The sequence below is a fragment of the Cottoperca gobio genome, chromosome 10 (genome assembly GCF_900634415.1).
Source record: "Cottoperca gobio chromosome 10, fCotGob3.1, whole genome shotgun sequence".
NCBI lineage: Eukaryota > Metazoa > Chordata > Actinopteri > Perciformes > Bovichtidae > Cottoperca > Cottoperca gobio.
The window spans coordinates 9,378,020-9,405,503 of NC_041364.1; the positions used below are offsets into that span (position 1 = coordinate 9,378,020).

Below are 27,484 nucleotides of genomic sequence, written 5' to 3' on the forward strand. Positions count from 1 at the left end.
ATAGATACCAGCAAGTGTAAAGCCAAGCCAGGGGTCATTGAGGAACCAAATAGAGGAAGCAATGTGAGACTCACAGGAGAGTCAAAGAACGTAGTGACAGTGAAGATGAAAGTTTAGTGGGAAGTGATAGTGCAAGCAAGGCAGAGAGTAGGAGAGGACCAGTTCCGGGTGACGCACCATAGGTCTTCTCCCGAGTTCCCCGTCTGTCCTTGGGCACATGGACCCTGACCCGTCCTCTTATGGAGCCCATCTCTTCGCCTCGGTGACTCAAAAAGGTCTCAAACTGCTCGGATGCACCGGTGAGTGAGCGCAGAGCCACACAGCATTCACCTATTAAAAAAAAAGATTTGAAAGATTATCTATTAGATCATAAGTGGAGTGGAGTGCAACATATTCTCCCAGATAGTTTCAGCATGGTTTCAATAGACCTCGACACCGACTGTCGTTCGACTGCATTGAAGGTAAATCGCATTGGATTTGGAGCAGTAAACAAAATGTATGTTTGTAACACTCAATACAGTAAAACATCCACTTTATTGTGAACATTTTCTGCCTTTTTTTATAGAGATGAAAACGCTGCAAGAGTATCTCAGTAGAAAAAGAAACTGTTTACAAATCGATGTTTTTTAAGAAATCTGCAAACTGTATTAAAACCTTGTGAAAATATCTACATTAGTAGATAACACTGATAAGAGAAAAATAAGAAATAAGACAAAGAAACAATTGTATGTTTTTGGATAACCTGTCATTTTAAGGGCACTCATTAGTCAACCTACAGGCACGTTATGAATGGAGTAGTTAATTAGACAAAATGTATTTGCCCCGTAACCAACCGTATGACTCAAACCCGTCACATGACTTGACAGACAACAGCAGGTGCAGATCCTGAAGATACTCCATGTCGGACACGATTGGGAGAAGCTACGACGAACATAAACAAATCACATGTTTAAGAATTTGACTTTAAAAACAAACAATATTTTCAGCCAATTCCAAATGAGCCTCTGACCTTCGGCAGTTGTTTGAAGGACCAGCCCAGTTTGAGAAACCTGGGAACATCACAGCTCTGTGAGTCATTCTCACTTGAGCGTCGTGTCTCTGCAAAGAAAGACATAATTGAATCTTTGCCACTGTGCTGCATAACGGCATTTTAAAACATTTCTTTATTCGCGTGGCACCATACCTTCAAGGCAAGACGAATGAAATTCAATAAAGAATTTGGCCTTGCTCGCCGTCTTCACAATGGCCTCGATGCCTTCGAGCTCTATCCAGGCCTTCTCCATGCCTGACTTTGTATCTGTGCGAGACAAACGTATGACAATGCTGTTCACTCGATGAAGGGATGTCATCGTGTTACATCTGTTTGTGTCCAAAGGGTACAAAAACAATGACGGCACCTGTTTTGGAGCCGAGCTGTGATGTCACTCCCACTTGGAACGTGGCAAAAACAGGCGAGTGATCACTTGTGAAGATGTCATCGGTGCAACCTGGTGAGAGACAATCCCCCATATTACTTTATATCTGACTGCACTGTAGCTACGTACGGGTAGGATCATTTCATGCCATGATTTTACTGACCAAAATAATTGCGATTCACAATATATATATATATATATATATATATATATATATATATATATATATATATATATATATATATATAATATTTTTAGTGAAAACAAACAATCAAACTATCTTAACTTATCATAAATCATAAGGTACCCCTGCATATATAAAGGATAGTCAAATAAAATCATTCATGTGAGGATATTCAAGATTATTATTTATTTATTTATGGGAATTATATTTATTGTGAGATTTATCGAGATCCGCTTTAAAACATCCGTTATCGTCCAATCCTTAACTGTGGCTAAAATCTAATTGATTGTACATCACTGTAAACGATGTGACAAAAGAGTGATTTAGGAGACAAAAAGCAGTTTTGCTACTACCCAAGAATTGTTTTCATAGTTTGTTGAGGTCAGTCAGAGACAGAAGCTCGAATAGAATGAGAGGAAATGACTCTGGGTTTTTTTATGGACCACAGTGCAGGATGTACGGGTTGAACTTTGTTCAGTTTTAGGGTTTCTCTCATTCTGCAGTGGTGCGAATGAAAGAAATGACCACAGATATCTAATTTAAGAATTCTGCATCAAAACATTTGTCAAGACTTAAACGCTGCCCTCTCTGTGCTGCCCTGATACATTTTGTCCATGCCTCATTTAACTGTTTACATTCCTACTTTGTATCTGCAGATCTTACCATATGCAGTGCAGATGATGTGTGTCTCTGGGTAAGACTTCCACAGAATCCTGTCACACCACGATGGAACATTGACTCGTACCTACACAAACAGATTCGGGTTGAAAACAACAACGTAGTGTACAACAAATTCAATTGCCAGACATAGAAACGGTATGCAGGGAAGGATGCCTTCATTCCTCTCATACCAGACGTTCCCTTTTTTTAGACTGTAGGTTAACTCTTATCCTCCTATTTTTAGGGAGCATGACAGCTGCTGTCAGTCACCTTTCCCTACCCCTTAAATAAGATTAAGTTACGCATAAAAAGATCTTTACAAGTGAGTAAAGCTTTTACTTACAGTAGAATGCTTCAAGGGTATTTTCTTTGTGCAGTAGTTTAGCTTTGCTGGTACACAAATATTTTAATTATGTACTGTATGCTACTCATTTGATTCTCTTGAATTGAAGCAAGATAATACGTCCAAAAAGAAAGACACAAAACAGGATGAAGAGGTGCCTTTTTGTGAAGAATATTAACACAGCAACAACTGATTTGCTCCAAAAGGAAACATTTAGTCACTGGAACAAACGTGAACAACGTCTGGATCAATTGACCATGAACTTAATATAAACACGACAAAGAGCCATGCTAGTACCTCCGTGGAGCAGCACTTATAGCCAGACAGACCAACAAACAAATGGCTTCATGGCTTAAAGTCTTGAAGAAGTTATTGAAGTACTGCCTGTGTGTGTGTCCAAACATTTTTTGGAGACTGCTCAGAGGTGCAGATATTGTTTTTATTTATGAGCATCCGTCCTCCATCCTGAGCCTGAAATAGTTTTTGATGGACACATCATCCTGTTTTTCTGAGCTGCTTTTGTGTAACAAGAAATGACTCACTCCTGAAGTCTTGTACTTTTGCCACAGGTAGCAGTCTCTGGAGCCCCGCTCATACCGATAGGTCGGTGGGAATGCAATCTTCTCTTCCTCTTTACCATGATGAATAGAGAGAGAGAGAGTACAGAGAGAGTTAGGGAAAGTTAGAGCCGAATACAGAATAAATGGTATTTATTAATTTATCATTTATTTTTTTAATTGCATTAAAGTGAAGATACAATAACGGTCTGATATTATAGCTTTCAATATAGAACAAAGTCCAATAGCAAACTGAAACTCACTGAAATTGAGAAAGGACTTCCTCTTGTGTCTCTCTCGGGTCAGCTGGTCTGCACACATGAGCTCCTCAAACTCTCTCTTAGATACATGTTTCAGGATGTCCTGGAGACAGAGGACCAGGAAGAAACATCAATGTCTGGGGATCTTTTCTATAAGTAACTAAGAACATTTACAAGTACTGTACCAAAGTACAATTTTAAGTTACTTATACTTTACTGGAGTATTTCCATTTTATGTTTCTTTATACGTCACTGCATTTCAGAGGGACATATAGTAAGATTTTACTCCACTGTGTTTATTTGATAACTCAAATTACTTTGCAGATTCAGATTAATAATACAAAATATAATCAACAAATAAATTATAAAGATAAGACTTTATTAATTCAAGGGGGAATGGCAAACTACCCAGCAGGACATATAGTCATTAAAAGTAGCTGCACTTTTCCCAGCTGCAACGTTAAGTGATGAATATGCATCAATAATTCAGTAATATAATTTACATTATTCTGAAATGGATCATTGTGCAGAATGAGTACTTTTATTTTTGGTACTTTTAGTCATGGGCCTTCAACAGAGGGTCTGTGACCCCTAGGGGTCCTTGGAGGTACTGCAGGGCTGCCAAATTATTGTTTGATAATGTTTCAAACGTTTTTGAACATATTTTTAGCAAAGATTAATGAACCTATTCGTAAAAAAGAACAAAAAAAACATTTAATTTACACATTGATAATAGACAATCATGTGAGCTAGCTAACCCGTATCCATAACAGCAAACTAGTGAACTACAGCAATGTATTATTACTTTAATAGCTTAGTATTGTATGCAACATAAAAAGGCATGTTTATACATGGCACTTTAGGCAGCCCTACTCATTATTGTCAGCCTAGTTTAATATGCAACTCAATTTCATACTCATGTAGTAGAGGGTCCCTGCTCCATCTCTCTCTCAGCTCAGGGGTCCTTGGACTGAAAAGTGTCAAAGACCCCTGCTTTAAGAATATTTTGATGCTAATACTTTTTTGTACTTTTTACTTAAGTAACAGTTTGAATGTGGGACTTTTAATTGTAACAGAATATTTCTTCACTGTGCTATTGCTAAAGGATCTGAGAACTTCTTCCACCAACTACCATCACAAGGGTGATGTATCAGAACCCTTAAAACAAGAGCAATTCATTATAAAGAAATAAAAAACAGACCTGTACATCTAAGTCGAGTCTGTAGTTGAGGTCTCCACACCATAAGAGATGCGTGAAGCGGAGGCTGATGTCGAAGGCACCGAGCGTTTTGTCACCCAGAGAAAGCAGTCGGAGGATGTCCACAAAGTTCTGGTTCCTCCTGAACGTGATATACATTATAAAGTCACAATGGTACTTTATTTTTTTTAAATACTACATATAAATGAAACAGGAGCACACATGTATGTATAACCTCAATGTACCTCAGGACTTTCTCACTTCCAGAGGTCAGGTGGCAGTTAACAAACCCAAAAGATGTTCCGCTGAAGAGGAAGGAGACACCGACAGCTCCCTTGTTTCCTGAAACAACAGAAACACTCAACCTCAAACCTCCAGGTTAATAATCCCACATTTTGTTAATCATGCACTATTATTTTAGATGCTGTATTTGCTTTGTGTGTATTTGTGATGGTGAGATCATGCGGGGCAGCATACCCAATGTGTTGCCCAGGCCAGTCTTCACACTGGCCGTGTTCACATGGCTGATGCGACTCTCGTGCTCCGGCTTCACAAACAGAGCCAGCCTCATATTCCAGAGGGACTGTACTGCCACCTACAGGACAAAGCTCCACATTACAATGAATGACAAGAACAGGTTCCAACGAGTGAAAGAATTGACCCACGGCTCCAAATCTAGTTAACAAATACCAACATAAAAACCTTAATCTACCATTTAGATGATATTTTCTATGTATAAATATATTCACACAAGAACACTGATGACAAAATATCAGAAACGCTCACAAACCTTTCCTATAATTCGAGACGTTGCTGAATTGTTTCCTTCCTTCACACTTAATATACTATACTGTCTACCACACGTAACATTTCAAGGTTTCACTTGAGGGTGGACGGCCTTTGAAATGCTAAAGAACATGTTTTCATCTTCTCACATGAATACTAGAAAATGAATGAAGCCTTGATTTACATAAAGTTACAATACAAGCTTTGTCGGACTTGCCAGTGTTAACTGTGTCCTTAGTTTATATTCAGCTAGCTTATCCAACAAATTCAACAAATAATGTTTTACTTTACACTTTGGATTGAAGTGAAACCACAAAGAAGTTCCCTTGTGACTCTATTATAGCGTAGGTAATTTTATTTTGTGTAAAAAATAAAGAACAGTAATATTAGATTATGTAAAAGTGTTCTTTGTTTTTCAAAATTGCAAATCTGTTTAGAAAAATATTTTGATTTGAGCATTGATTTGTAGATTTCAGTAAAAAAAAAAAAAGAAGTTCAATCAAGCTGCATTATGTTTAAACAATTTGCCTCTTGGTTTGGAGTAGTGTGTCAAATCACTTCAGGTAAACTATGTAAGTGGGTATGGCTTCACTGGGATGTTATGTAAACATTGTGTGCATGTTTTAGTCAATATAGTCACTATGCACAAACTAAAAGAAATGTCTAACTCGATAACAATAATAAAGTAGGGCTGTAAATCTTATTTGGAAATTAAATGTACAATATATGCTATGAGTAAATTGTTTAGAAATAAGTTGAAAGTTGGAAAGAGGAGAATTACTTGTTTGTAGTCTATGTGAGTATAGCTGCGAAGGGTTGCTTTGATGTGTTCTGTCCATTCTCTCTCCCCCTGAGGGTTTTCCTGAGTCCCCAAGGCGTAGATGTCATGAGGGAGCAAGGCGGTCGAGTTGTCAGGGGTGTGCCCCAAACCGCAGCAGGTCACCCACGTCTGCAGGCTTCGAGGAGGAGGGGAACCACCTGTGTACACAAAATAACACAACAACTAATAAGAAAAACTTCTCCCTCTAATTCAATTTCTGTTGCCTGACAGTGGAAGAGACATCTATGGTTACCCATGTTCCAGGTGCCAACAAACACAGAGATCACGTCAGATTCACTCAGCTGAGAGTGCCTGGTTTTCATCAGCTGGAGGAGTTGGCAGAAGGCATCGCGTTTCTGAAAGAGATGAGAGCCACGCGGTGAATCATGGGAAAGAAAACAGTGGATACCAGTCAATAATAAAGCCATTATTCCTCGCTAAATTACTACTTTCCTTACCCGTGCACTCTCAAACGTCATCTCGCGTGGTGTGTTGTGGTGGCTGTCGACCACCATGCGTACTTTGGCCGAACTGCTCTGGAACTTGACAATCTGAAGGACTGATACACAAGAAACATGCCAGCAGACAATTATACAACATAACTGCAAGCAAGAGAAGTGTTACTGGCTCTGGTTCTTACTTCTGTCGTGCGAGACCCTCTCGATACCAAATGAACCAGCCTTCCTGTCAAAGAGCAGCACTCCTGTGTCCACATCCACAGAAACAGTCTGTCTGCCATACCTCACCATCTTTACCTGGACGCACCAAGAAAGACAACCGTTAATACATTTACATAGTCAGAAAATTGTGAAAGAAAGGTCCATCTCAGTTTCTTAAAGTCCAAGTCTTTAAATGTTTTGTTTTGTCAGTCCAAAACTCAAAGATATTCAGTTTAAAATGATATAAAATAGAGAAAAACAGGACATCTCCATATTTGAGAGGCTGGAAACAGCATTTTCTGCCATTTGTGCATGAAAACTTACTTGAACGATAATATTTGGTGTTTAGTCGAGTTATCGTTGCAGCTCTAGTCAGATCAGTTGTATGATTTGTCTTATTGCAAGTCATATTTGATAAAAAGTTACTTTTTCAACCTGATTTACCTGAAAGGAGTGGACTGGCAGCTGTCTGGCATGGTTCTTGACAGGTGTTACGATGATGGGTGTTGGTTCCGGAGGGGGAAGGCTTGGCTGCACTGCCAGATTGTGATTTGTCACCGCATCTTGCAATGCTTTTAACACCTTTATGAGCGGAGAATCTGCAGTGTTACAATCTGACCAGTGTTGTCCATCACAAACAAGATTTCATTCTGTCATTGTGAAAGCATCATCAATAACCACTGCCACTAAAAGTTACAAAGCTGTGAGCAATAGTATTGCCAGAAATCACTGCATTATCACTCATGCATCCTGCCATTATCATGACAAGCTGTAAAAACCTTGTGTAGTTTCCCAAGCATACCTTTTTCTCCAATGAAGACAGAAGGCTGACCAAAGCTGAAATCTTACACAACAGACTGTCCATCTCCATCTCTTGGCCCTTGTTCCAAAAACACAAAACATAAAGGTGCAATGAGTTGATGTATATGAGTGTATAATAAAGCACTTTTATCCACTACAGTGCTGGTTTACCATTTTTGAAATGACATTTAGTCACAGGTCTTTGTAGAGCATGCTGCACGGTTTGTATTGTACCTGTGCTTTGGTGTGTGTTAAAGAGCAACTGGGATGGTCGAAGACCTTGGCCAGGGTTTCCAGACTCGAGAGCGTCAGGTCAATCTCACTGTAGATCACATCAATACACAACGTTTGTTTGATGACCACACATCTATTTACATACATTTACAAGAAATACATGCTCACCTGTTCAAGCCTTGGCACGCAGTACCCAGAGTACGCTTGAGGTGGCAAAGAGTTGTTGCCCCTTTGTGCACATTCTCAATGTCAAGAGGCAGCTCACTAAAGAGGTAGTCATTGAGTAGACCGATCACCTCACCCGCAGTACTGTAAATAGAGCAGATATTACTGTTGCTTGTTATCTGCAAGAAAAACACACCGCAGATAATATACCAGCACTGTTTATTACTGGCCCAAAATAAAAAGGCAAAACAGTGTTTCACACGTTGCTTTCTCTATGCTTGATTGCAAGCAGGTGCATATTTAAATAAGAGCATGTTGTGAACATAACAGATGGCACTATAAATCCCATTTAAGAGAATAAAAACAAGCACAAACCAATAAACAGTCACATCTATAAACCGATGGGATAAGCTGGATGATCGTACCTGGATGTGTTCAGCTCCTGCAACTTATCCAGGAACAAGGTGTGAGGTGCTGGTTTCGCCGGTGGTCCAGTAAAAGGCACGGTGTTCGTAGAGGCAGGAATGGGAGGCGGCTTCTCATCATCTGTGCATGCATGAAACATAAAATCAATAATTAGCAATGAATATTGCAGCCCCATTTTTTCAAAAGGTATGCATTATCTTGACAAAGTGTATTTGTACATGTATTTAAGTGTTGGCTGATGTGCTGTGATAACAGCTAGAGGGCCCACCTGAGCTCTCGTCTCCCGTGTCTGTATCACGGGGAACAGCGTAGAGCAGAGGAGTGACCAGGCCCTTGTGGGGATGCTGGTACCCCAACACCAGGTCCTCCAGCGTCCGGAAACAGTTTACCTGCACCCCCTGTGTTGTCTGCGAGAGACACACACACACACACACACACACACGTCAGAAGTCATTGCATACAGTATTTGTTCTATATGAATCACATCAGCATGTATGCACTCTAACAGTCATTTCTTTAAACATAAACTGTAAAGACCACAGAAACCATAAAACAAATGCATGTTAGATGATGAGACATCATCTACACACAGATGTTGCATTCAGAAACGTTTTTGAATATATACGTAGCAGTTTAAATCAATTTAGGCTCTTTCTTTGCTTTTGATGAACTTGCCTTGTGTAATACAAAGTGAAAGAATACAATGGTCTGCAGTGTGAAGGCCTGACTGAATGCTATTGTATTGCAACTTCACTTCCTTGTTTGTTCTTAAACTTTTCAATAAAACAGAGACGAAAAAACAATTTCACATAAGGTCTTTCGAAATACTCCAGAAGACCTATTACGATATAAACGTCTAAAATCTTGTATCATATGCATTAACTTGAAATAACTGCTCAATCAAACATGTATACTTTATGTAGTTATTAGTGTTTCCACTCCTCACGCTGAAATCTTGCTTGGTTGAACAAAACAGAAGTGTTTATTTGCATGACAGAAAAAGACACATGAAGATGATTTTCTGTGATAAAAAGCATCCCAGGGAAGTTTAGAAAGCTCTGCCCTAACACCACACAGGATAGGTGACGTCACTGACAGCTACTTCCTTGCTGCAGCAGCAGTTTGCCGTCATGTTTCATTGTAGTTCGACATTCACAGAGCCTTCCTAAAAAAACATTGCAAGGAAGTTTTAACATGCATACGTTCACACGTTTAAGCCACAAGCACAAGCAGGACTGCTGCACAGCTGCACTTCAGTGGCACTCAAAGCAGTACAGGCAAAAGAAATTAAGATTAAATAAACACACACGCCGTGCACAGGTGCTGTGTGCATACACTCACAAGGCACAAAATCAACATGGTTCGCATTAGACCACAATACCGAGAAAGCTCTTTTTCCTGTGCCCTCCTTTTAGAAGTTTTTGTTTTCATTTTGCGGTGAAAGAAACCGTTTTTTGGCTCGAGCTTCCCGTCTGTTTTGCCAGAAACTCTTCAAATAGTAATTTTTGTACCACAAGGATTTCTTGAAAAGCAATTAAAAAGAAATGACAAGGAATAAGAGACAGTGAGAGACAAACTGGGCCCCAAAATATCTCCATGGCCATCTTGGAAAAACAAAAAGGCAAGCATGCGACTTGTGAGTTAGTGGAGCAAATCCAGTGAAGGAAAATACGTTCTGGAGGTTTAATACTGATCGCAGTGGAAACACAACTGAAATAGCAACAGAGTTTAAGGTCTTCATTTGAAAGCAAAGGCACAGATAATTTGTGGTTTAGGCCTTGAAATTGTTTATTTCTCTCCCTCTCTCGCTTGCTCTCACCCACTGTGTGTGTGTGTGTGTGTGTGTGTGTGTGTGTGTGTGTGTGTGTGTGTGTGTGTGTGTGTGTGTGTGTGTGTGTGTGTGTGTGTATGTGTGTGTGTGTGTGTGTGTGTGTGTGTTTGCTTTTGTGGTTGTGTTTTTATCATCTAATAATTAGGTCATTTGCTGACTAAATGGCCCCCTGCTCAGAGTGTCAACAACAGACACATACCATCACTGACTTCAACTCTGCCACATCCAACGGACTCATTATGTCTAATACAAACAAACCCCGTACATAACAAATAAGCACACCCTGTCGTCAATGACCTAGTGTGTGGGTTGTTGAGTAGGAATCTCTGAGACACAAAAACAATTTCTCCTCTGTGCTGCTGAGCTTAATGCTGCAAGCATGCAACCACATGGCAGAGATGCCATTTAAACAACAAGGCTGCTGCAGTCGAAACAGAGCCTGCACAGAGAGGAAACACAAACATGTTCCTGTTCATCCTACAACGGGCAATAACGAGCCATTGTTTGATCCTCTAACTCCATCTGACCGGCTGCGTCTCTCTCTGTGTCCAGTTTGTGCCAAGACATCTATTTTGTTGCTCTTTCCTCTGGTCGTCCTCGTCAGGCAGAGGATTCAGTGTCGCGTGGCGATGAACACTCACCTGAACCGCTAGAAGGCCGTCTGCATCGGGAAGAATACGATACGTGTGAACATGACGTTGGAACCTTTGGAAGCCAAAAATAGCTGTTGTTAATGAAATGGCAAATTTACCACAACACGCTTCTGAGCAAACATTCAAAGAGAAAATATACTTTAATGTAATGTTTAAGGAGTTAGGACCAGATGTCTTACTGTAGTTAAAAGACATTGTAACTTTCTTAACAAGGCGCCAGTTGTTTTACAGATCACTAATGACGTGGCTTGTTTTAGTTATACAATGTGTGTGAGACTTAGATCATCACCTCCATCAGTCACGTCAGAGGAATTTGTTTCTGGCGGCACGTAAACATGAGGTTTTATTCAGTCAGCTACTGTATATTACCTGAACAAAAGGAAACCATGGTAGCAGGATGATTCAATCAAATGTGTTGAGAAATGTAAGAAACTAAAGAGGGGAATGACATATCAAGAAAAGAACGAAGGGGAAAGAGGGTGCACTGCGAGCGGCCCGGCTCAGCTTTCAGGAATGTATCTGGCTCAGGCTGATGAGCAGTCAGCGTAGTGCGGTCGCTGGAGCTCCCGCCCTCTTTCAGAGGCCCAAGGGAAGAAATAGGGGTAAGAGGGGAAACAGGGAGTCCTGGGCCAGGGTTTGACAGGACAGTAAGTCTGGAGAGGGTGTATGTGTGAGGCTGGCCCATCCTGTAATTAAAGACACTTAAAGACATTCTTTGCTGGCAAATAACGGTGAAAGTGATGGATATGACAGGGGGAGTGAAGCTGCTGAATCCATTTACAGATACGGACATTCTGCAGAAATGTTGAGTTTATGAATAGTTTCCAATCCTATTTGCCAAAATCTAAAAGTTTCACAAGATTAGGTAATTAGGCATAGTTTTACATAAAAGAAGAGTTTCCGGTTTCTTCTCACATAGGGCAGCATTTACTACTTCAAGACATCCAGCGTGAATCATCTATTAAGTATTTCCAAGGAGGCGGAGCACTTAATACTAAACGTATAATGTAACATTCAGTTACTTCTAACAAAATGATTTCTGGTGAGTGCAGAGAGTCATGTCCTCTCCCCTTTTCTGTTTCTTGTTTACTGACAAGAGCTTTACACGTACAAATGCCTTTTGAAGCTCGCAGGTGCTCGTACAGAACATACCCTCTAAAATAACATAACGGCTTAAAGTACCTTGTAATTATGTTTCATTGTGATCAGTAAGATATGCTGGCTGTTCTCTAAGTAGTGTGTGTGTGTGTGTGTGTGTGTGTGTGTGTGTGTGTGTGTGTGTGTGTGTGTGTGTGTGTGTGTGTGTGTGTGTGTGTGTGTACTCACAGCAGGCACAATGCATAGGCTCCTGGCACAGACTCACTGTCTCTCAATAGGTAGCTGCCATCCCTCCCTGCCCGTGCCAGCAGATCCTCTGCGTGCACACGGCTGATGTCACGATGATACCATGCCGCCATAGCCATGGCAATCAATGTTGCGAGAAATGTTCATAAAAATAATCCACATGAGGTGCCGAACTTGATGTAACACAAATTTTACGCAAGTTTACTGTCAGACTTGCTCAGATGGCATCACGCTGACGGAATGTCATTCAGGTTTTTAGCGTGTGTTGAGTGGTCTGCCTTAGTGTTTAAAACTTTCCCATGATCCTTTTCTTCATGATCAAAGTGTCAAGCAGACAAACCATCACCTTGTCTATAGCAGCTAGCGCTTCCTGGGTCCTTGTTAGTTCCTTCTGGGTCACACATCCTGTTGCAATGGAGGAATAAAGAAGAAACATCCTTCTGATTGTGAGGTTAGTCCACTCTGACAACAGCCTGCTCCTCAACAGAAGCTGCAGTCCAACTTCCTGATAATATCCGTGAGTAAAGAGACCCTGTTTCAGTTTTTGGTTGCAAGTTGCTGCACCCAGGTGGGTGTGTTGCTCCAACAAACACAGACCATCACAGCAGCGCGAGGGAGTGAGAGGAAGGGAGGTAGAGGAAAAATAGTGAGAGGTGCTGTACAGTCTGAATGAAGCAGCCACCCCTGAGGCAATGACGGAGCCTCCAGCTTAACCACAAACACAAACCCTCCTCTTGTCCCAAAACAAAAACCCCACATGCAAACAACAGGAAAAGATGAACCAAGAATGGCAAAACAAACAAATCAAACCGCACACACGGGCCCCACACACTCACACACGCACTCACAGCAGAGACAGAAACATACCAGATGGAACTCAGTCAGCACTAAAACCAGACAGGCATGCAACAGAAACCAGACTAATTCAAATTATTTCCCAGCTCTGTTGCCATATAAGGGAATAGGAACAACCTCCAAAAAAGTTCAGCTGATGACTGCAGTTGTCTTTGCTTCTTCCAGACCCAGATTCCATTTAGAGTGTGTCTGAGTTGGACGTGGGCTACTCCGGGGGTCTCACTTTCATGCTGGATGTTTGTGTGCTGGCTTGTGTGTCTTGTCAGTAGAGTCCAGTCCGCACTGGCGAGGTCTCCAGCGCTTCTTCAGAGTGCTGTCAGAGCAGAGGGAGGGAGCAGAGAGGCAGAGGACAACCCTGTTAGAGCGCAGGGCAGACAGAGGAAGTGACTCGACATTCCAGATGGCGGACATAGCCAGGAGAATTCTTGCGAGGGGCTCAACTTCACCCTTCACCACCAGTGTGTGAAACAGCAGTCTCTCTCTCCCGCTCTCTCTCTTTTTACTTCTTCCTTCCCTCAGCCCCTGTCCTCAAATTCAATACAGAAAACAAAGCTTACTACACACAGGTGAGCTGCGTGGCTAATCCTCAGTTTCCTCTATGTTTTTTCTTTATCGTCAAACGTTTAGTCCTCTGGCAGGCATATTTACTTCCTTTCGCCCCTTCGTTCTCCTGTCCCAACCTTTTTCTTTTTGTCACCCTCCCTAAACTTCCCTTCCTCTCTTGCTCACTCCTTCCCTCTCAGCAAAAAGCAGCCTCCATATGGTTATGATCATCATTCACTTTCTTATTCTTGCCCTCCTAGAACATCTCTCATTATTCAGCCCTCCTACTTCCCTCCTTCTCCATTAGCTGGAGCGTATAACTCTGTGGGAAGCTGTTTGATCCCATATTTGCTGTTCTGCCTCTCACTACTCAGCAGAAATGTGCTGACCACCAACCGCAGGCCCCATAAAACAAATAGACACAAGTCCATCCCAGTCTGATGACATATCAACTTAACCCTCAAACTGTTATCAGTTTGTCTTAATATTGCTATGAGCTCTCTACAGCACATATTTGAAAAATATACTGTATCATATGCTGATGTTTAGCGGTTAATGTTTTTATGGTAAGCATCTCAGTTTAGTCTGTTAGCATGCTAACATTTGCTAATTAGCCCTAAACACAAAATATAGCTGAGGCTGATAGGAATGTTATTAGTTGTTCTGGTATTTGGTCATAAATCCAAATATTGGACAAATATTTGATTACATTTTGACCTGTTGACGGTGTTGGAGGAAAATTAAAGGGATCACCAAAGTGATCACATTCATCCTGAGGGGAACATAAATGTCAGAACCCAATTGAATGGCAACCATCCAATAGTTGTTGAGACCTTTTACTCAAAACTGCAGATGTCTACCTCATGGTGGCGCTAGAGGAAAAGGCAGGAACTCACTAAAGTCAGTAGGACACATCAATGATGGCAATAGAGGGGAGATCGGGGCATCACCAAGGTCATTAGGGTTCATCCTCTGGGGACAGTTTGTATCTGTCAAGAGGAAACCTCCAGGTCTGAAAAGTAAAGTCAATAAGGAAGTGCATTAAACCTGCATTCTTTCTAATGGACAGCAGGGGGCGACTCTGCTGGTTGCAAAAATAAGTCAGATTGTATAGACGGAATCGGAGTTTCGGGCTTCCGGTGGAATCCCAATGCATGCTGGGGTGGCAAGACTAGAAAAGTGAGCACCAACTCTACAATGGCCACCATATTGGATTTCTTCTCTACGTGTTTACATTGTATTTAGCTTATTCTTCAAGCGTGTTGTAAACAAACCTACTACTCTACAATGAGTTCTGAACTCCTCTCTTATGATGAGGTTCAGATGTGGAAAGTCGAAGTCGTATTTTGTCGCAAGCGGAATTTAAAGGTCTCAGGAACAAAACTCGAGCTTATTGCCAGGGTGTTTGCTGCATCAGAGATTGAGGAGCAACCAACAGCTAACTAAAGACTTTCAATCACAGAAAAAGAAAAGACTAAGCTTTTGGTTATGCCGAGTGGCGTTTCAGTGCCTGATCCCTTGACATTGCAGGATGGCTGGGTCAATGAAAACAGCATGACTTCTTGGCCGCCGATATACCTCAGCGATATAACATTATTTTTAATGTCTGACCACCCAGGGAACGATGTCGAGTTTCATAAACGAACTTTGAACGAATACAAAGAAAGCAAAGCATTTAGACTGTTTGACTCTGGCTGGTTGCTTTTTGAAAGCAAAATGTACTCATTCAATGAAAGTTTCCCATACGCCACATTCGGCATGGATCTGCACAGTCAAGAAAACTGGCGATATCATAAGTGCTTATTGCAGTTGTATTGCAGGGTAAGCTATTAGAAATATATACCTAACTTGTGTTTGTTAATTATTATAAAACTCAATATATAGAAAGTACATTTGTCAATATATAAATCAAGTAGATAGACTACATACCCCAGGTCGAGTTCAGGATCAGGGAATTCATTTGTTGGTTTTCCTTGCATGAAATGCTCACTGCAAATCCACGAAGATTTGTTGTGCTCCCAAGACTTCCCATTATAATCCTCTCTTTACATCTTTGGTCCATGCTAGCCTTCTATCATTGTTCTTTAGTGCTGTTGGAAATGGAAATAGTTCGAACAGGGGCTTGCAGTCGCAATTTTTGCAATCGTGAAGCTCACAATGAGATTCTGCCCATTTATTTAGCTTTTTCCCACTGTTTGAACATCCTTTTACCACACAATGTCGGTGTCCAAATCCCATAACTAGAAGAGCGATGATTGCACACTAAAAACTAGCCAAATACAATGTAAACACGTAGAGAAGAAATCCAATATGGCGGCCCTTGTAGAGTTGGTGCTCACTTTTGTAGGCTTGCTACACCAGCATGCATTGCGATTCCACCGGAAGCCCGAAACTCCGATTCCGTCTATAGAAGTCTATGAGAAAATTACCCTACTTCTCACTTGATTTTTACCAGCAACAGTATTTTCAGCTTGTGAGTCTGTGTGTGTGAAATCATGGCAAAATGTGCTCTGGCCAAGGGGCCATTGGCCCTCTCACACTTTACGCCCATGGCTCTATTTATTGTCAAAATGTTTTACAGGTGTGTAGTTGAGATCAAAATGAAGGCCAAGTTCAAAGATGGTTGTGGTCCGAACGAGGGAGCCGGAAGTAGGGGTGTAGGAAGTGGGTAAGGAGCCATCTTCTTATATGCAACATTATGTTCATTTAGTAAATGATGGTCCCATTCAGAGTACGATAGACAGGCTAGCAGTGTATGCTTTAGGGCAGGGGTCGGGAACCTTTTTGGCTGGGAGAGCCATAAAAGCTAAATATTTTTTTATGTATTTCCTTGAGAGCCATATATAAAAATATATAAATTTGAATGCAAATTTATGCGTGCATTTTTTAAGAACAACACGTCTCTGAGTACTAATAGAGGTATCAGTGTTGCATTGAACAGGTGCTCTTTTATTAAATAAACTAAACGCTTACGTTATTTATCTCATTTATGTGCACGTTTCAGTGTTTACTGCACGGGTGTCAAACTCAAGGCAATTATATCCGGCCCGCGAAAAAATATCATATGTCTGTCATAACTGGCCCACCTGTTTTGGTAATTACATCAATGCATGGCACAACCACGGGAAAAGACATTTGAGGAAGTATCTAAATGTGTGAATGAAATGAAAGTTTTTGGAAAGCAAAGGGAAAGACACCACAGATCTCTGGGACGATGTGAGCGGGACTGTTTGTGCGACATAACGAAGCATCTCACTGTTAAACCTGCAGCTTCAGGGCCGTGTGATCACGGACATGTGTGATGCAGTGAGAGCTTTCTAAGCCGAGCTGCCTGTGGGAGACTCGGATGCAGCAGGAAACTTTGGTCACTACGTGTTTCCAAACACTGACAAACATCTCCACCGCTGTGTTCCTGACCGCATTCTGCTGATCAACTGAGCGCATTTCCAGACTTTGCAGCTCAGAAATTAAAATTGAACTGCTCAGCAATCCGTTTGCAGTTGACTTAAATATGTTCCATATCTTTTGGCACTTTATCCAATATGTGTATCCTGTTCAATAAATGTGGACCGTGTTTGGCCCTCGACGTAGTCCCAGTTTTTAATGTTGGCCCTCCCTATGATTGAGTTTGACCCCCCCGGTCTACTGCTTGCTCTGTGCAGTTTCTCCTCTGCTCGGTTTCGCGAAGGGCGGGGCTCCGCCCCCTACACACACACACACACACACACACACGTGTGAACACACCTTCACCTACAGCCAGAGACAGAGCGGAGGATAGGAGAGGGGAGAACTAAAAACAAATCCGCTGCTAAATGTTTTTACTTTAAAATGACACAATATAATTATTTATTACTTGTTAATCATGTTAAAAAATGTTAAACGAGCCATATTGCATTATCGAAAGAGCCATAGGTTCCCGACCCCTGCTTTAGGGTGTGGCTACCTTGTGATTGACAAGTCACTACCACCACAGCGTTGTTCAGTAGTTGGTTGTACCAAGACACTCTAAGGAGCTGGCTGTTATTTTTTCCGGATGTACCTTGCTAACCAAGCTAGCTAACTTAGTGTTAGCTGCTAAAGGTACCCTGCCCCACCTGGCCTTGATCTTCTCAAGCTCAAATTCTCTTGTCCAAATATGGTCACTTCTGGTTCCAAAAAAACAAGATGCCAAAAGGCCAAACTCAAGGCTACAAACAAAGGGGGGAGGTCACGGTGGCTATATCTACTATCTCTACCAAATTTAAGCAATTCAAAAAATATATGCATTGTCTTAGCTCTTCAAGACAACAACAACACAAGCTTTAGCAAAGATACATCTCTGATGGTGGGCTGAACCACAACCAAAACCACAAAACTATATCATCATTAGTACCAAAATCCCATTCTTTAGAGAAAGATGGTTTCTCTCTCCTCTCCATCCAGTTCTACCAAACACCCTGCTTATGCAAGCAATGGATTGGACAGGATGCTGAGACAGACAATCAAGTGCTGCTGCTAAAAATACAGTTGGCTTAAGGTCACATGGGAGTTGCAGTACTTAATAGACAGACGCTAACAGGTAAGCTCTCGACACATCTGAGATCATGCTCTGTGTATATGTCGATGTGCATTTATCCTTCAAATCAGTGATGTTGACTGTAGCACTGTGCAACAACGTATCTTTGTCAAAGCTTACACTGACAGCACTTTGTTGGTTCAGCATCTAATAGTGTTTGTCCCTGTAAGCAACAAACACAATCACTGACTCAATTTAGCGATACACTGAAGACTGTGTTGTTAAGAAGTGGTAATACCATGGTGCTGTAATGCACTGGAACTGGTCAGCAGTCCCTTTAATAGAACAATGTTGACTGTTTATTTAAAGAGCCCAGATTAAGTGTAAGGGGCTTATGTGACTGTGTTTAGCCTCACACAGACACAACTGAAAAAAGGAAACCCAGGTTAAAGGGAAAATAGGATGTCCCAAGGTTTTTTTTAGTGTCTTAATCCTGGAACGCAGACTACTGTGGAGTCGAACGTATAGACATGTAGCTACACCGTATGACTGAAAGTAAATCACAGTGATGATCTGAAATGTTGATAAAACATCAGAATTAATTCAAATCTTAACAGATACAGTATATATACACGACTGTGTAATGCATTCATAGCCTAACAGATCCCTTCATTCATTCATTTGCTTTCATTTGATCCCTTTTAACTTTTTAATAATCCTGGTACTCGCTCACAGAATAGGTTGATTAAATTAGGACCGTGTGCCACCACTACGGCTGTTGAAAGACCTTATTTCAGATCTTGTTTTAATTGATAATAAATGCTTTTAACTATACTGTTATTTTACCTGGTTTATTTATTTATAGTACATAAATGGCTAACAATTACATGAACCTCAAACCTGCCTTTAACCCAAGAGGCCGGTGAATAGATGTTATGAATACTCGGTAAGTATTACTTTAGCATCGACGGATCAGTCAGTAAACAAGACAAATCAATTGTAATTAAATGCCCACGAGGTGTAAAGCTTTTAGTCAATGCTGTTGGTCTTTTTCTACTTCAACCCAGGCGTGGTTTTGTTTGCCCAATGAATCTCAGGATCAGTATAAACTAATACACAAACTTCATTTACACATATGCTACACACAAATAATTATATTTGAAGATATGTCTTTTTTAAATGGCCTTTAGGAATGCTTTGTCTCTTTTAAACTTTATTTATTTATAAGCGAAAGGGAAATAGAGGTTTGGGGCTTTATATGAAAAGCCTGAGCAGTGTCACTTTGGATGGGCTGTGATTTTGGAGTTTCATAAAAGCCTCATGTTTCACATGAAGGAGCCACTTGTCCCACATATCACTACCCTTCCAAGGTGGCAGTAGCTCAGTCCGTGTGGGGACTCCTTGGGAACCGGAGGGTTGTTGGTTTATGTCCCTGAACGTGTCAAGTAAGAACTGTGGAGAGATGCTCCTGGTTAAATGAGTCTTAATTTCCCTGTGTGTGCTGTGCTGTGTACATGTGCTGTGTAGATGTGCTGTGTACATGTGCTGTGTACATGTGCTGTGTAGATGTGCTGTGTACATGTGCTGTGTACATGTGCTGTGTACATGTGCTGTGTAGATGTGCTGTGTAGATGTGCTGTGTAGATGTGCTGTGTACATGTGCTGTGTAGATGTGCTGTGTACATGTGCTGTGTACATGTGCTGTGTACATGTGCTGTGTACATGTGCTGTGTACATGTGCTGTGTACATGTGCTGTGTAGATGTGCTGTGTAGATGTGCTGTGTAGATGTGCTGTGTAGATGTGCTGTGTACATGTGCTGTGTAGATGTGCTGTGTAGATGTGCTGTGTACATGTGCTGTGTAATGTGCTGTGTACATGTGCTGTGTAGATGTGCTGTGTAGATGTGCTGTGTAGATGTGCTGTGTAGATGCGACACTAAAAAGAGGATTCAAAAGCAATTGTTTGCTTGAATTTTAATTCATGCATATAAGAGTGAAGCTGCAAGTTATACGTGGAGCACTATTGTGGAATGATTAGGAGAGCAGTATTAAACAGCTTTTTATTCGCCTGTGAACTCCCGGCTGATGATCCGTCAGGGTGAGGTACTATCTGGGTGGGTTTTAAAGAGATCTCAAACCTTGTCCCCATAGGACAGTTGAATGGAGTTCATCACAGAAATCCCCCAATCTAATTCATTATCCTTGACTGTCAATGTGTGACAATCCATTCATAAAACCCATCATCCAGCTCCCGCAATAATCAATCAATTACATCTAGCTGTGGAGGTGAGAAGATCCTCGACCAACCCAACGGATTTACCTCTAAAGCTGTGTGCCAAGACGGAGACTTGACTAAAGGTCACTGGCCAATGAATGTGGGTCCTTTGGAAGATCTGTAAGGATGAACATGTGCCTCCTTTCCAAATGACAACCAAAAACAGTGGAATTTAATGATATTATGATTTATTTATTTTAAATTGGAGTGATACTTGTTGTAAAGCCTTGCTGCTTGCATCGCAGTAAATCGGCAGATCTTTTAGATTTCTGTAAACCTGCCATGAGCACAGATTGCACATGGCTTGGTAGAGGAGCCATCTGTCGTCCTGGCTACCATAACAACTAAAATCCAACTAATACCTCTCTACTCTAGTCTAAGCTATAAGAAAGGAAGTCCTTGAACATTCACAGTGAGACTTTGCTTCACCTTAGTTAGGCACAAATAGCATCTCGAGGAAAACATTCCCCTCCAGGTCTTCTAATAATGTCAGTGGGCATCTTGACATTTTCTCCACCAGTATTTATAAATTAAGCTTCAATAAGAAAAATGTGTTTGTGTTTTTACCTTTACTTACAGTTATATAGAAAACTATTAACAGCTGTGTGTCATTAGTTTCAGTCTAAACGCAGATCATATTACACATGACATGCACTAGTGGGCTGATTTTATTCATGATTATATTCTTATTCCTGCACTTGCTATAGGAAAATATGGAGGACGAGATCTGCAAAATGTTTGGTACGACATATTGTTCACATCCTGCAGCAAACATACTGTAGAAAATTTGATGTTGATCCAAAATCCAGCAAAGACCAAGTGTCCAACATAGTTTTTACTCAGACATGTCCCGTTTACACTCTGTATCTGTCCAACTGCCAACGCCGCTGAGCCTATTCCCTAGAAGTCACATACATAACATTATTATTACACACGCAGTGCCCCAAAACAGAGTTGTAATAGTTCTAATGAATTAATCAGATTTAGTCTCAAATAGTCTTCTTTGACAGGCTGGGTAAGCTGAGGGGAGGGCTCAAAGGTGGGAAGGTCACAGTATAAAAGTGAACGAGAGGATGTGATTGGCACTCACATTCTTCACACGGTCTCTGTCAGCAGTGCAAAGAAGACTCATTGAAAGAAACTGAGGACACGGTAGGTGAGCTGTTTTCTCTTGCTTGACTAACAGCACTTATTATATATATATATATCTATATCTATATATATATATATATATAGATATAGATATATAGAATAGAATAGAATAGATATAGATATAGATAATGCTCAATATCTATATATATAATATATATATATATATATATATATATACACACAAGGCTACAAAAACTAAAAATGCCATTAATCCAAAACAACCTATCTATATCTATATAGATATAGATAGATATAGAGAGATAGAATAGATATGATAGAGTATAGATTATATAAGAGTATAAGTATTTTATATATATAGAGAAATAATAGATATAGAATAATAATAGATAGATATAGAGAAGATAGAGATAGACATAGATCAACAAAAGAGAAGAGATAAAATATAATAGATAAAATATATATAAGACAGAGATATATATATATATATATATATACATATAATATATATATATATACATATAATATATATATATATACATATATATATATATATACATATACATATATATATATACATATATAATATACATATATATATAATATATATATATATATATATATATATACACATATATATATATATATATATATATATATATATATATATATATATATATATATATATATACACAAGGCTACAACAAACTAAAAATGCCATTAAATCCAAAACTAACCTGTGCACCTATCAGTCAAAGAAGTATTAGTATCAATAAATGTATAAATGTATTGGTAACTCATTTGTTTCCTCTTTTTTAATTGCAGCTTGGATCTATAACGTCAACATGTCAAAGTGAGTATAAGAGTTTTATATTGTATTTGTTTTATTTTATATTTATATCCTATTTGCTTATCACTTCAACAGCTATTCTGACATAGTAACAGTAATAGTAGAGTTTAAAATTCCCGCTTTTTAAATTGAACTGTTTAGTGTTTTGATATTGTGTTTTAATAAACTGATTTTGGAAACTTGACTCAATTCAATAAAAAACAAGAGAGGTTCAGGACCCATCCAGGGATCTGAGTGGATAATAACTTCACAAGAAACAAGCCCAGTGGCTTAAATGTAACATCTTGGCAGAGGCACATACGGGAGTCTCTGCGAGTCCTCTAACACTTCAGTCTTCCAGGATTTGGATAAATCCTGATTAAGGTGGATTGTGCGGATGGGATCTTGGAAGAGAGGTTTACAATACAAAGGAAAGGTTTTAACGGGATTACTTGGCAAACACCACCATGGATTACTTGTTTGTTTATGGCTATGTGCATGAAGCAAAGGGACAGCGCTTGCAAGGTTATGCAACACAGGGAATATTAAGAAAAAGAACATATTCTGGGATACTAATATACTCTGTGTCTATTATATATGTGTCTACTCTCCGCAGGGACATAAGATTAGTTTGCAAGATTTTCAGGAATTCCCCATTTTCCTGAGTCTAGTATTCATGACATCACCATGTATGGAATTTATAAACACAAATATGATTAAATACTATGCAAAAAAGGCTAAATCACAATTATGTTTTATGTCCCGATTATATACTTGTGCCAGCAGGTGCGTCTCTATCCTGAGCACTAATCCATGCAGGAGTGGGGGGGGGGGGGGGGGGGGGCTATCCTATAAATGGAGATGGCAACTATGGTATAGTAGCTTGCTTAAGAAACCACTTCACTATTGCCTAAGAACGAAATTAACAAAATTATTGAAACGCAATAGGGAAGAAAAAACAACATGACAGGGGGACATGGTCCTGAAGGTCTGGAGTTTTTCCTCAAACACATTAAGTGAGCCTAAAGTTTTGGTGTGAAATGATGGACTGATTCACTGTCTTTTCCATTTTCTCTCTTTTTAGGGTATATAAGAAGACCAGCGGCAACGGACATGTAAGTGGCCTCTATAATATAATCATTACAGGGCACCTCTTGGTCTTAGGGAGGAGTGCAGTTTGTATGTAGTTATATTCCAACTCCCAGAAATAACTTCCAAACTCTTGTAACCTTGGCGGAGGAGTGACTGTTTTCCTCTCTTCGTTTCTCTCAGATTGCCCTGTACTTGGGGAAGAGAGACTTTGTGGACCATGTGGACTCAGTGGACATAGTTGGTGCGTGGCACAATGTCTGTTTATACATCTTCACATTTGCACACATACAGTATAAGTGTCTCTGTGTAATCTAATGCTATTCCTCTCATTTGCAGACGGTGTACTTAAAGTGGACCCAGCTGGTCTTGATGGCAAAAAAGGTATTTCTATCTTATTCGCTGTCAATGATAAAAAGTTATAGAACGCAAATAATTCGATCAATATTTCTCTTTCCGTTGCAGTATTTGTCTACCTTGCTTGTGCCTTCCGCTATGGAAGCGAGGACTTGGATGTTATCGGGCTGTCCTTCAGGAGAGACATCTGGATAAAGCGTATTCAGGTGTATCCACCAACAGGTGAAACCGCAGCCCAGACACCCATGCAGGAATGTCTCATGAAGAAGGTTGGAGAGCAAGGATGTCCTTTTTCCTTCCAGGTGAAGAATCATAACGCACTCATTCAATTCACTCCTGTCCTTCAGTCAAATATTAGACTGATCCAGCACAGATGTTTACTTTGTCTTTCCAGTCATCATCTTAAAATGTTATTCAATAACTTAAAATGTAATTTATTGTTGCAGATGCCAACAGATCTCCCATGCTCAGTCTCCTTACAGCCTGGGCCAAATGATACAGGAAAGGTACTACTGCCGTCCATTTGTATTCACTCTTATAAACTACTTCAAATGTTAGACAAATAGATCATTTATTTGGGTCTTGCTCTGTTGTAGGCCTGCGGTGTGGACTTTGAGGTGAAAGGATACCTTGCCAACGTAGCCGACCCTCCAGATGAACCACACAAGAAGTATGTATGCCCACAGACAAACCCACACCTGTCAGCCCAATCTCATGTTGCATTACGTTTACGCTGTGGCAGAATACAGGATATGCAGAAAGGCTAACACTCGCTCTCTTTGCGTCTCATTCTTTCTGTTCGTAGGGACACGTGCCGTCTGATGATTCGCAAAATACAATTTGCACCAGCTAACAACAAGCCCGGACCCAAGGCTGAAATATCCAGGCAGTTCATGATGAGTGACAAACCTGTGAACTTGGAGGCCTCCCTTGAGAAAGAGGTACATTGAAGTCTACATACTCTATTTCTGGCATAATGTACACGTATAAAACTATTACAAATGATTCTTGCTTATAGATTTATTACCATGGAGATCCAATCACCGTCAAGGTAAAAATCCACAATGAAACCAACAAGGTTGTGAAGAAAATCCAACTCTCAGGTGAGCAGCCAGTAAAGTTTTAAAGCAGTGAAGTTACATTCTTAATATAACTTGTAAGCAGAGGAAGAGAAGAAATAGAATATGAGTACGGCTTAAAACATGTGCGTGTGTGTGTGTGTGTGTGTGTAGACATTTTAACTGATAATTCTGACAGAGATATTTTTTCTTTTAGTTGAGCAGCTGACAAATGTGGTGCTCTACTCATCCGACACTTACACCAAGGCGATCTGCACTGAGGAGTTTGGGTAAGGCTTTCACTGCATCGAAAGAGGCTTTCTGCCAAATGTAATATCTGGAAATATATTTCAATATATATTCTCACAGTCCCAATACCCTTAAATTGAATCAATTAAGATAATACTGGGAAAAAAATCGCTTTGTTATTGTTACATTTCCATATGGATTCAAGAAAAGGAAAGTAAAATAACACAAACTTCTTTCACCCCTATAAACAGGGAGACAATTGAGGCCAACGCTACATTGGAGAAGTCCTTCCAAATAACCCCCCTGCTGGCCAACAGCCCAGAGAAGAGGGGTATTTCAGTGGACGGACGGCTAAAAGACGGGGACACCAACCTAGCATCCACAACCCTGTAAGCCACTCCAGTTCTCTCATCAAAAGGGCTTACAGTGAGCCGAGGACAGGTTTACATCCTCTTATTGAGTGGGGCCGGCTGACTTAACGTGTCTTAGACCAAATCCTCAAGCTCTGAAAGGTAAACTATTACTGTCTCCTCACAGGAGTCAAGGCGAAAAGGAAATGCTGGGAATCATCGTCGGCTACAAAGTCAAGGTCAATCTTATGGTGTCCGGCGGAGGGTAAGACTCAACTGCATATTCGTACATAATACTTTTACGTTTAGTGTCAAATTGTGAAGATTAAAATATTTATTTTATTGTGTTTTCTCTCACCAAAAGCCTGCTGGGGGGCCTAACAGGAAGGTAAATCTATGGTCACGCGTTATTAGTTTGAGCAATATATAATTTACTATACTGTATATTTTTAATAATAAACCTTTTCTCTTTTTTTTTCCAGCGATGTCACAGTGGAGCTTCCTCTGACTCTAATGTCCCCAAAACCCGCAGGTGAGTGCTGTGTTTTTGCATACAATTGCTATTTAAATTATTCCTGAGACATTTCACTGGTACAAAGAAGACAGCATTGATTAATTAACATGTTTTATGTCATGTCCTTCCCCCTTCATCCTGTTACTGCATATCATTGCTGAGCAGAAGTGTAAGTATAAAATAGTGACTATGAAAAGACATGTATTCGCCTGTGGTTGTGATGTTTGAAACATGCTGCTTATACTTTTCTCCTGTGTGTTTTATGAACCAAAGCATATTGGAATAAAGGTCTATTTGGTTCAGGTGAGGTCACCTCTGATTTAGTACGTTTTACAACATTCACATATCAAGGGCTACAATGCATGTCTTCACTATGAAATAAATACCTAGTTGTACGGTGTTAGATCTAGATCATGATGTATATCAATAATACAATCATAGGACTTTCTGCATTTGTAAAATGAGCGTTTGCAAAGTTTAGGTTATGAGGTCTCCAGAAAGAAGTTAGATATGGTGGCCCTTGAATGAGTGCACTGTTTCACCCGAAAACCCTTTTGTATTTGTGTGAAATATTACATTTGAACCCTTGTTGCTCCAACTCCAAGATGATTATTATTATTTTTAAATCATCCAGTTGAGACTAATTGAGAAATTGTACTTACTATTATTAAAATGATTAGATATGTAGCCCATGGTATCCATATGCATAAAGATGTAGTCTGCATTATGTTATCAAATAACAGATGCAGTTAACGGCTGTTTTACATCTGTATGAGTAATCTTGGTGTAATGTTGGACTCACAGAATCAGTTGTTTGTCTGTTTCGTGCCAACAGGACAGACATCTCATTCGAGGCCATGAAGGATTAAGATGAGCAGCGAAGGAATATCTCCTCTCTGACAGAGAATACAGAACACAAAGGAAATCAACACCGATGAAGAAAAGCACAAAGTGTCATTAAGTCACTACAATATTCTTATTTCGCCTGTACATATACATTTTTATTAGGCATTACCAAAAGAGCTCAGAAAGAGTGACTGAAAAAGAGTCTAAACTCTGTGTGACGTTTATCTGAATGGCATTATAGCATTAAATAGAAATAAACATGTATTGTAATTTTTTCTTTGTCGAAGGAAATTAACCATAGCACAGAGTTTAGACTTTTCTTTCTATGTGTTATGATTACCAACCCGTTAATTAGTAATTAATCTTAATTTATTTATGATTAGAGCCATGATATAGGTACAGCTGTGGGGTGAATATCACCAAAATACTCCTGATTGTATCACTTGTTATTTACGAGTCAATAAACTTATTTGTTTCCCCAATTATTCGATTATGCTTGTTTATTTTCCTCAGTATTTCATGGGAATACTTATACATTTATTTTAAAACTGAGAACGTCATTATATCAACAAAGAGC

General features: G+C 40.0%; 2 protein-coding genes and 1 long non-coding RNA gene across 8 annotated transcripts in view; 2 read left to right on the plus strand and 1 right to left on the minus strand.

Annotated features, from left to right (window-relative positions):
• The window catches only part of inppl1b (inositol polyphosphate phosphatase-like 1b), a 31,159-nt gene that overhangs the window by 3,060 nt on the left and 615 nt on the right, over window positions 1-27,484 (minus strand). The window contains exons 1-25 of one of the 4 annotated variants that reach the window (XM_029441770.1): window positions 26,864-26,879; window positions 14,631-14,746; window positions 12,319-13,504; window positions 10,981-11,044; window positions 8,777-8,915; window positions 8,508-8,628; window positions 8,086-8,226; window positions 7,918-8,005; window positions 7,685-7,762; window positions 7,327-7,464; window positions 6,864-6,978; window positions 6,682-6,782; window positions 6,477-6,579; window positions 6,185-6,381; window positions 5,095-5,212; window positions 4,863-4,959; window positions 4,621-4,759; window positions 3,423-3,522; window positions 3,145-3,233; window positions 2,263-2,344; window positions 1,398-1,487; window positions 1,184-1,297; window positions 1,010-1,098; window positions 834-921; window positions 178-330 (exon numbers count right to left, since the gene is read on the minus strand). In XM_029441770.1, coding sequence (XP_029297630.1) covers window positions 178-330; window positions 834-921; window positions 1,010-1,098; window positions 1,184-1,297; window positions 1,398-1,487; window positions 2,263-2,344; window positions 3,145-3,233; window positions 3,423-3,522; window positions 4,621-4,759; window positions 4,863-4,959; window positions 5,095-5,212; window positions 6,185-6,381; window positions 6,477-6,579; window positions 6,682-6,782; window positions 6,864-6,978; window positions 7,327-7,464; window positions 7,685-7,762; window positions 7,918-8,005; window positions 8,086-8,226; window positions 8,508-8,628; window positions 8,777-8,915; window positions 10,981-11,044; window positions 12,319-12,455 — 2,581 coding nt within the window. In that variant the 5' untranslated portion in view covers window positions 12,456-13,504; window positions 14,631-14,746; window positions 26,864-26,879. Of the gene's footprint in view, window positions 1-177; window positions 331-833; window positions 922-1,009; window positions 1,099-1,183; window positions 1,298-1,397; window positions 1,488-2,262; window positions 2,345-3,144; window positions 3,234-3,422; window positions 3,523-4,620; window positions 4,760-4,862; window positions 4,960-5,094; window positions 5,213-6,184; window positions 6,382-6,476; window positions 6,580-6,681; window positions 6,783-6,863; window positions 6,979-7,326; window positions 7,465-7,684; window positions 7,763-7,917; window positions 8,006-8,085; window positions 8,227-8,507; window positions 8,629-8,776; window positions 8,916-10,980; window positions 11,045-12,318; window positions 13,505-14,630; window positions 14,747-26,863; window positions 26,958-27,484 lie in introns of those variants that run through there. The other 3 variants (XM_029441768.1, XM_029441771.1, XM_029441772.1) reach the window with 3 other exon arrangements.
• Window positions 185-7,827, plus strand: LOC115014727 (uncharacterized). 2 transcript variants are annotated; one of them, XR_003832935.1, is made up of 5 exons: window positions 185-299; window positions 1,376-1,490; window positions 2,256-2,293; window positions 4,885-4,995; window positions 6,259-7,827. It is a non-coding gene; the product is annotated as an uncharacterized LOC115014727 (long non-coding RNA). The 2 variants fall into 2 exon arrangements; XR_003832936.1 differs by lacking the exon at window positions 185-299 and adding an exon at window positions 362-461.
• arr3b (arrestin 3b, retinal (X-arrestin)) lies at window positions 21,607-27,380 on the plus strand. 2 transcript variants are annotated; one of them, XM_029441774.1, is made up of 18 exons: window positions 21,607-21,657; window positions 22,441-22,468; window positions 23,529-23,559; window positions 23,717-23,777; window positions 23,873-23,917; window positions 23,999-24,192; window positions 24,337-24,396; window positions 24,487-24,560; window positions 24,696-24,831; window positions 24,909-24,993; window positions 25,166-25,238; window positions 25,449-25,586; window positions 25,735-25,812; window positions 25,912-25,935; window positions 26,030-26,079; window positions 26,227-26,230; window positions 26,335-26,364; window positions 26,897-27,380. In XM_029441774.1, the coding sequence occupies exons 2-17, from the start codon at window positions 22,461-22,463 to the stop codon at window positions 26,345-26,347; spliced, it is 1,074 nt and encodes a 357-aa protein (XP_029297634.1). In that variant the 5' UTR covers window positions 21,607-21,657; window positions 22,441-22,460; the 3' UTR covers window positions 26,348-26,364; window positions 26,897-27,380. The 2 variants fall into 2 exon arrangements, with proteins under 2 accessions (XP_029297634.1, XP_029297633.1); XM_029441773.1 differs by having other exon boundaries at window positions 21,646-21,661.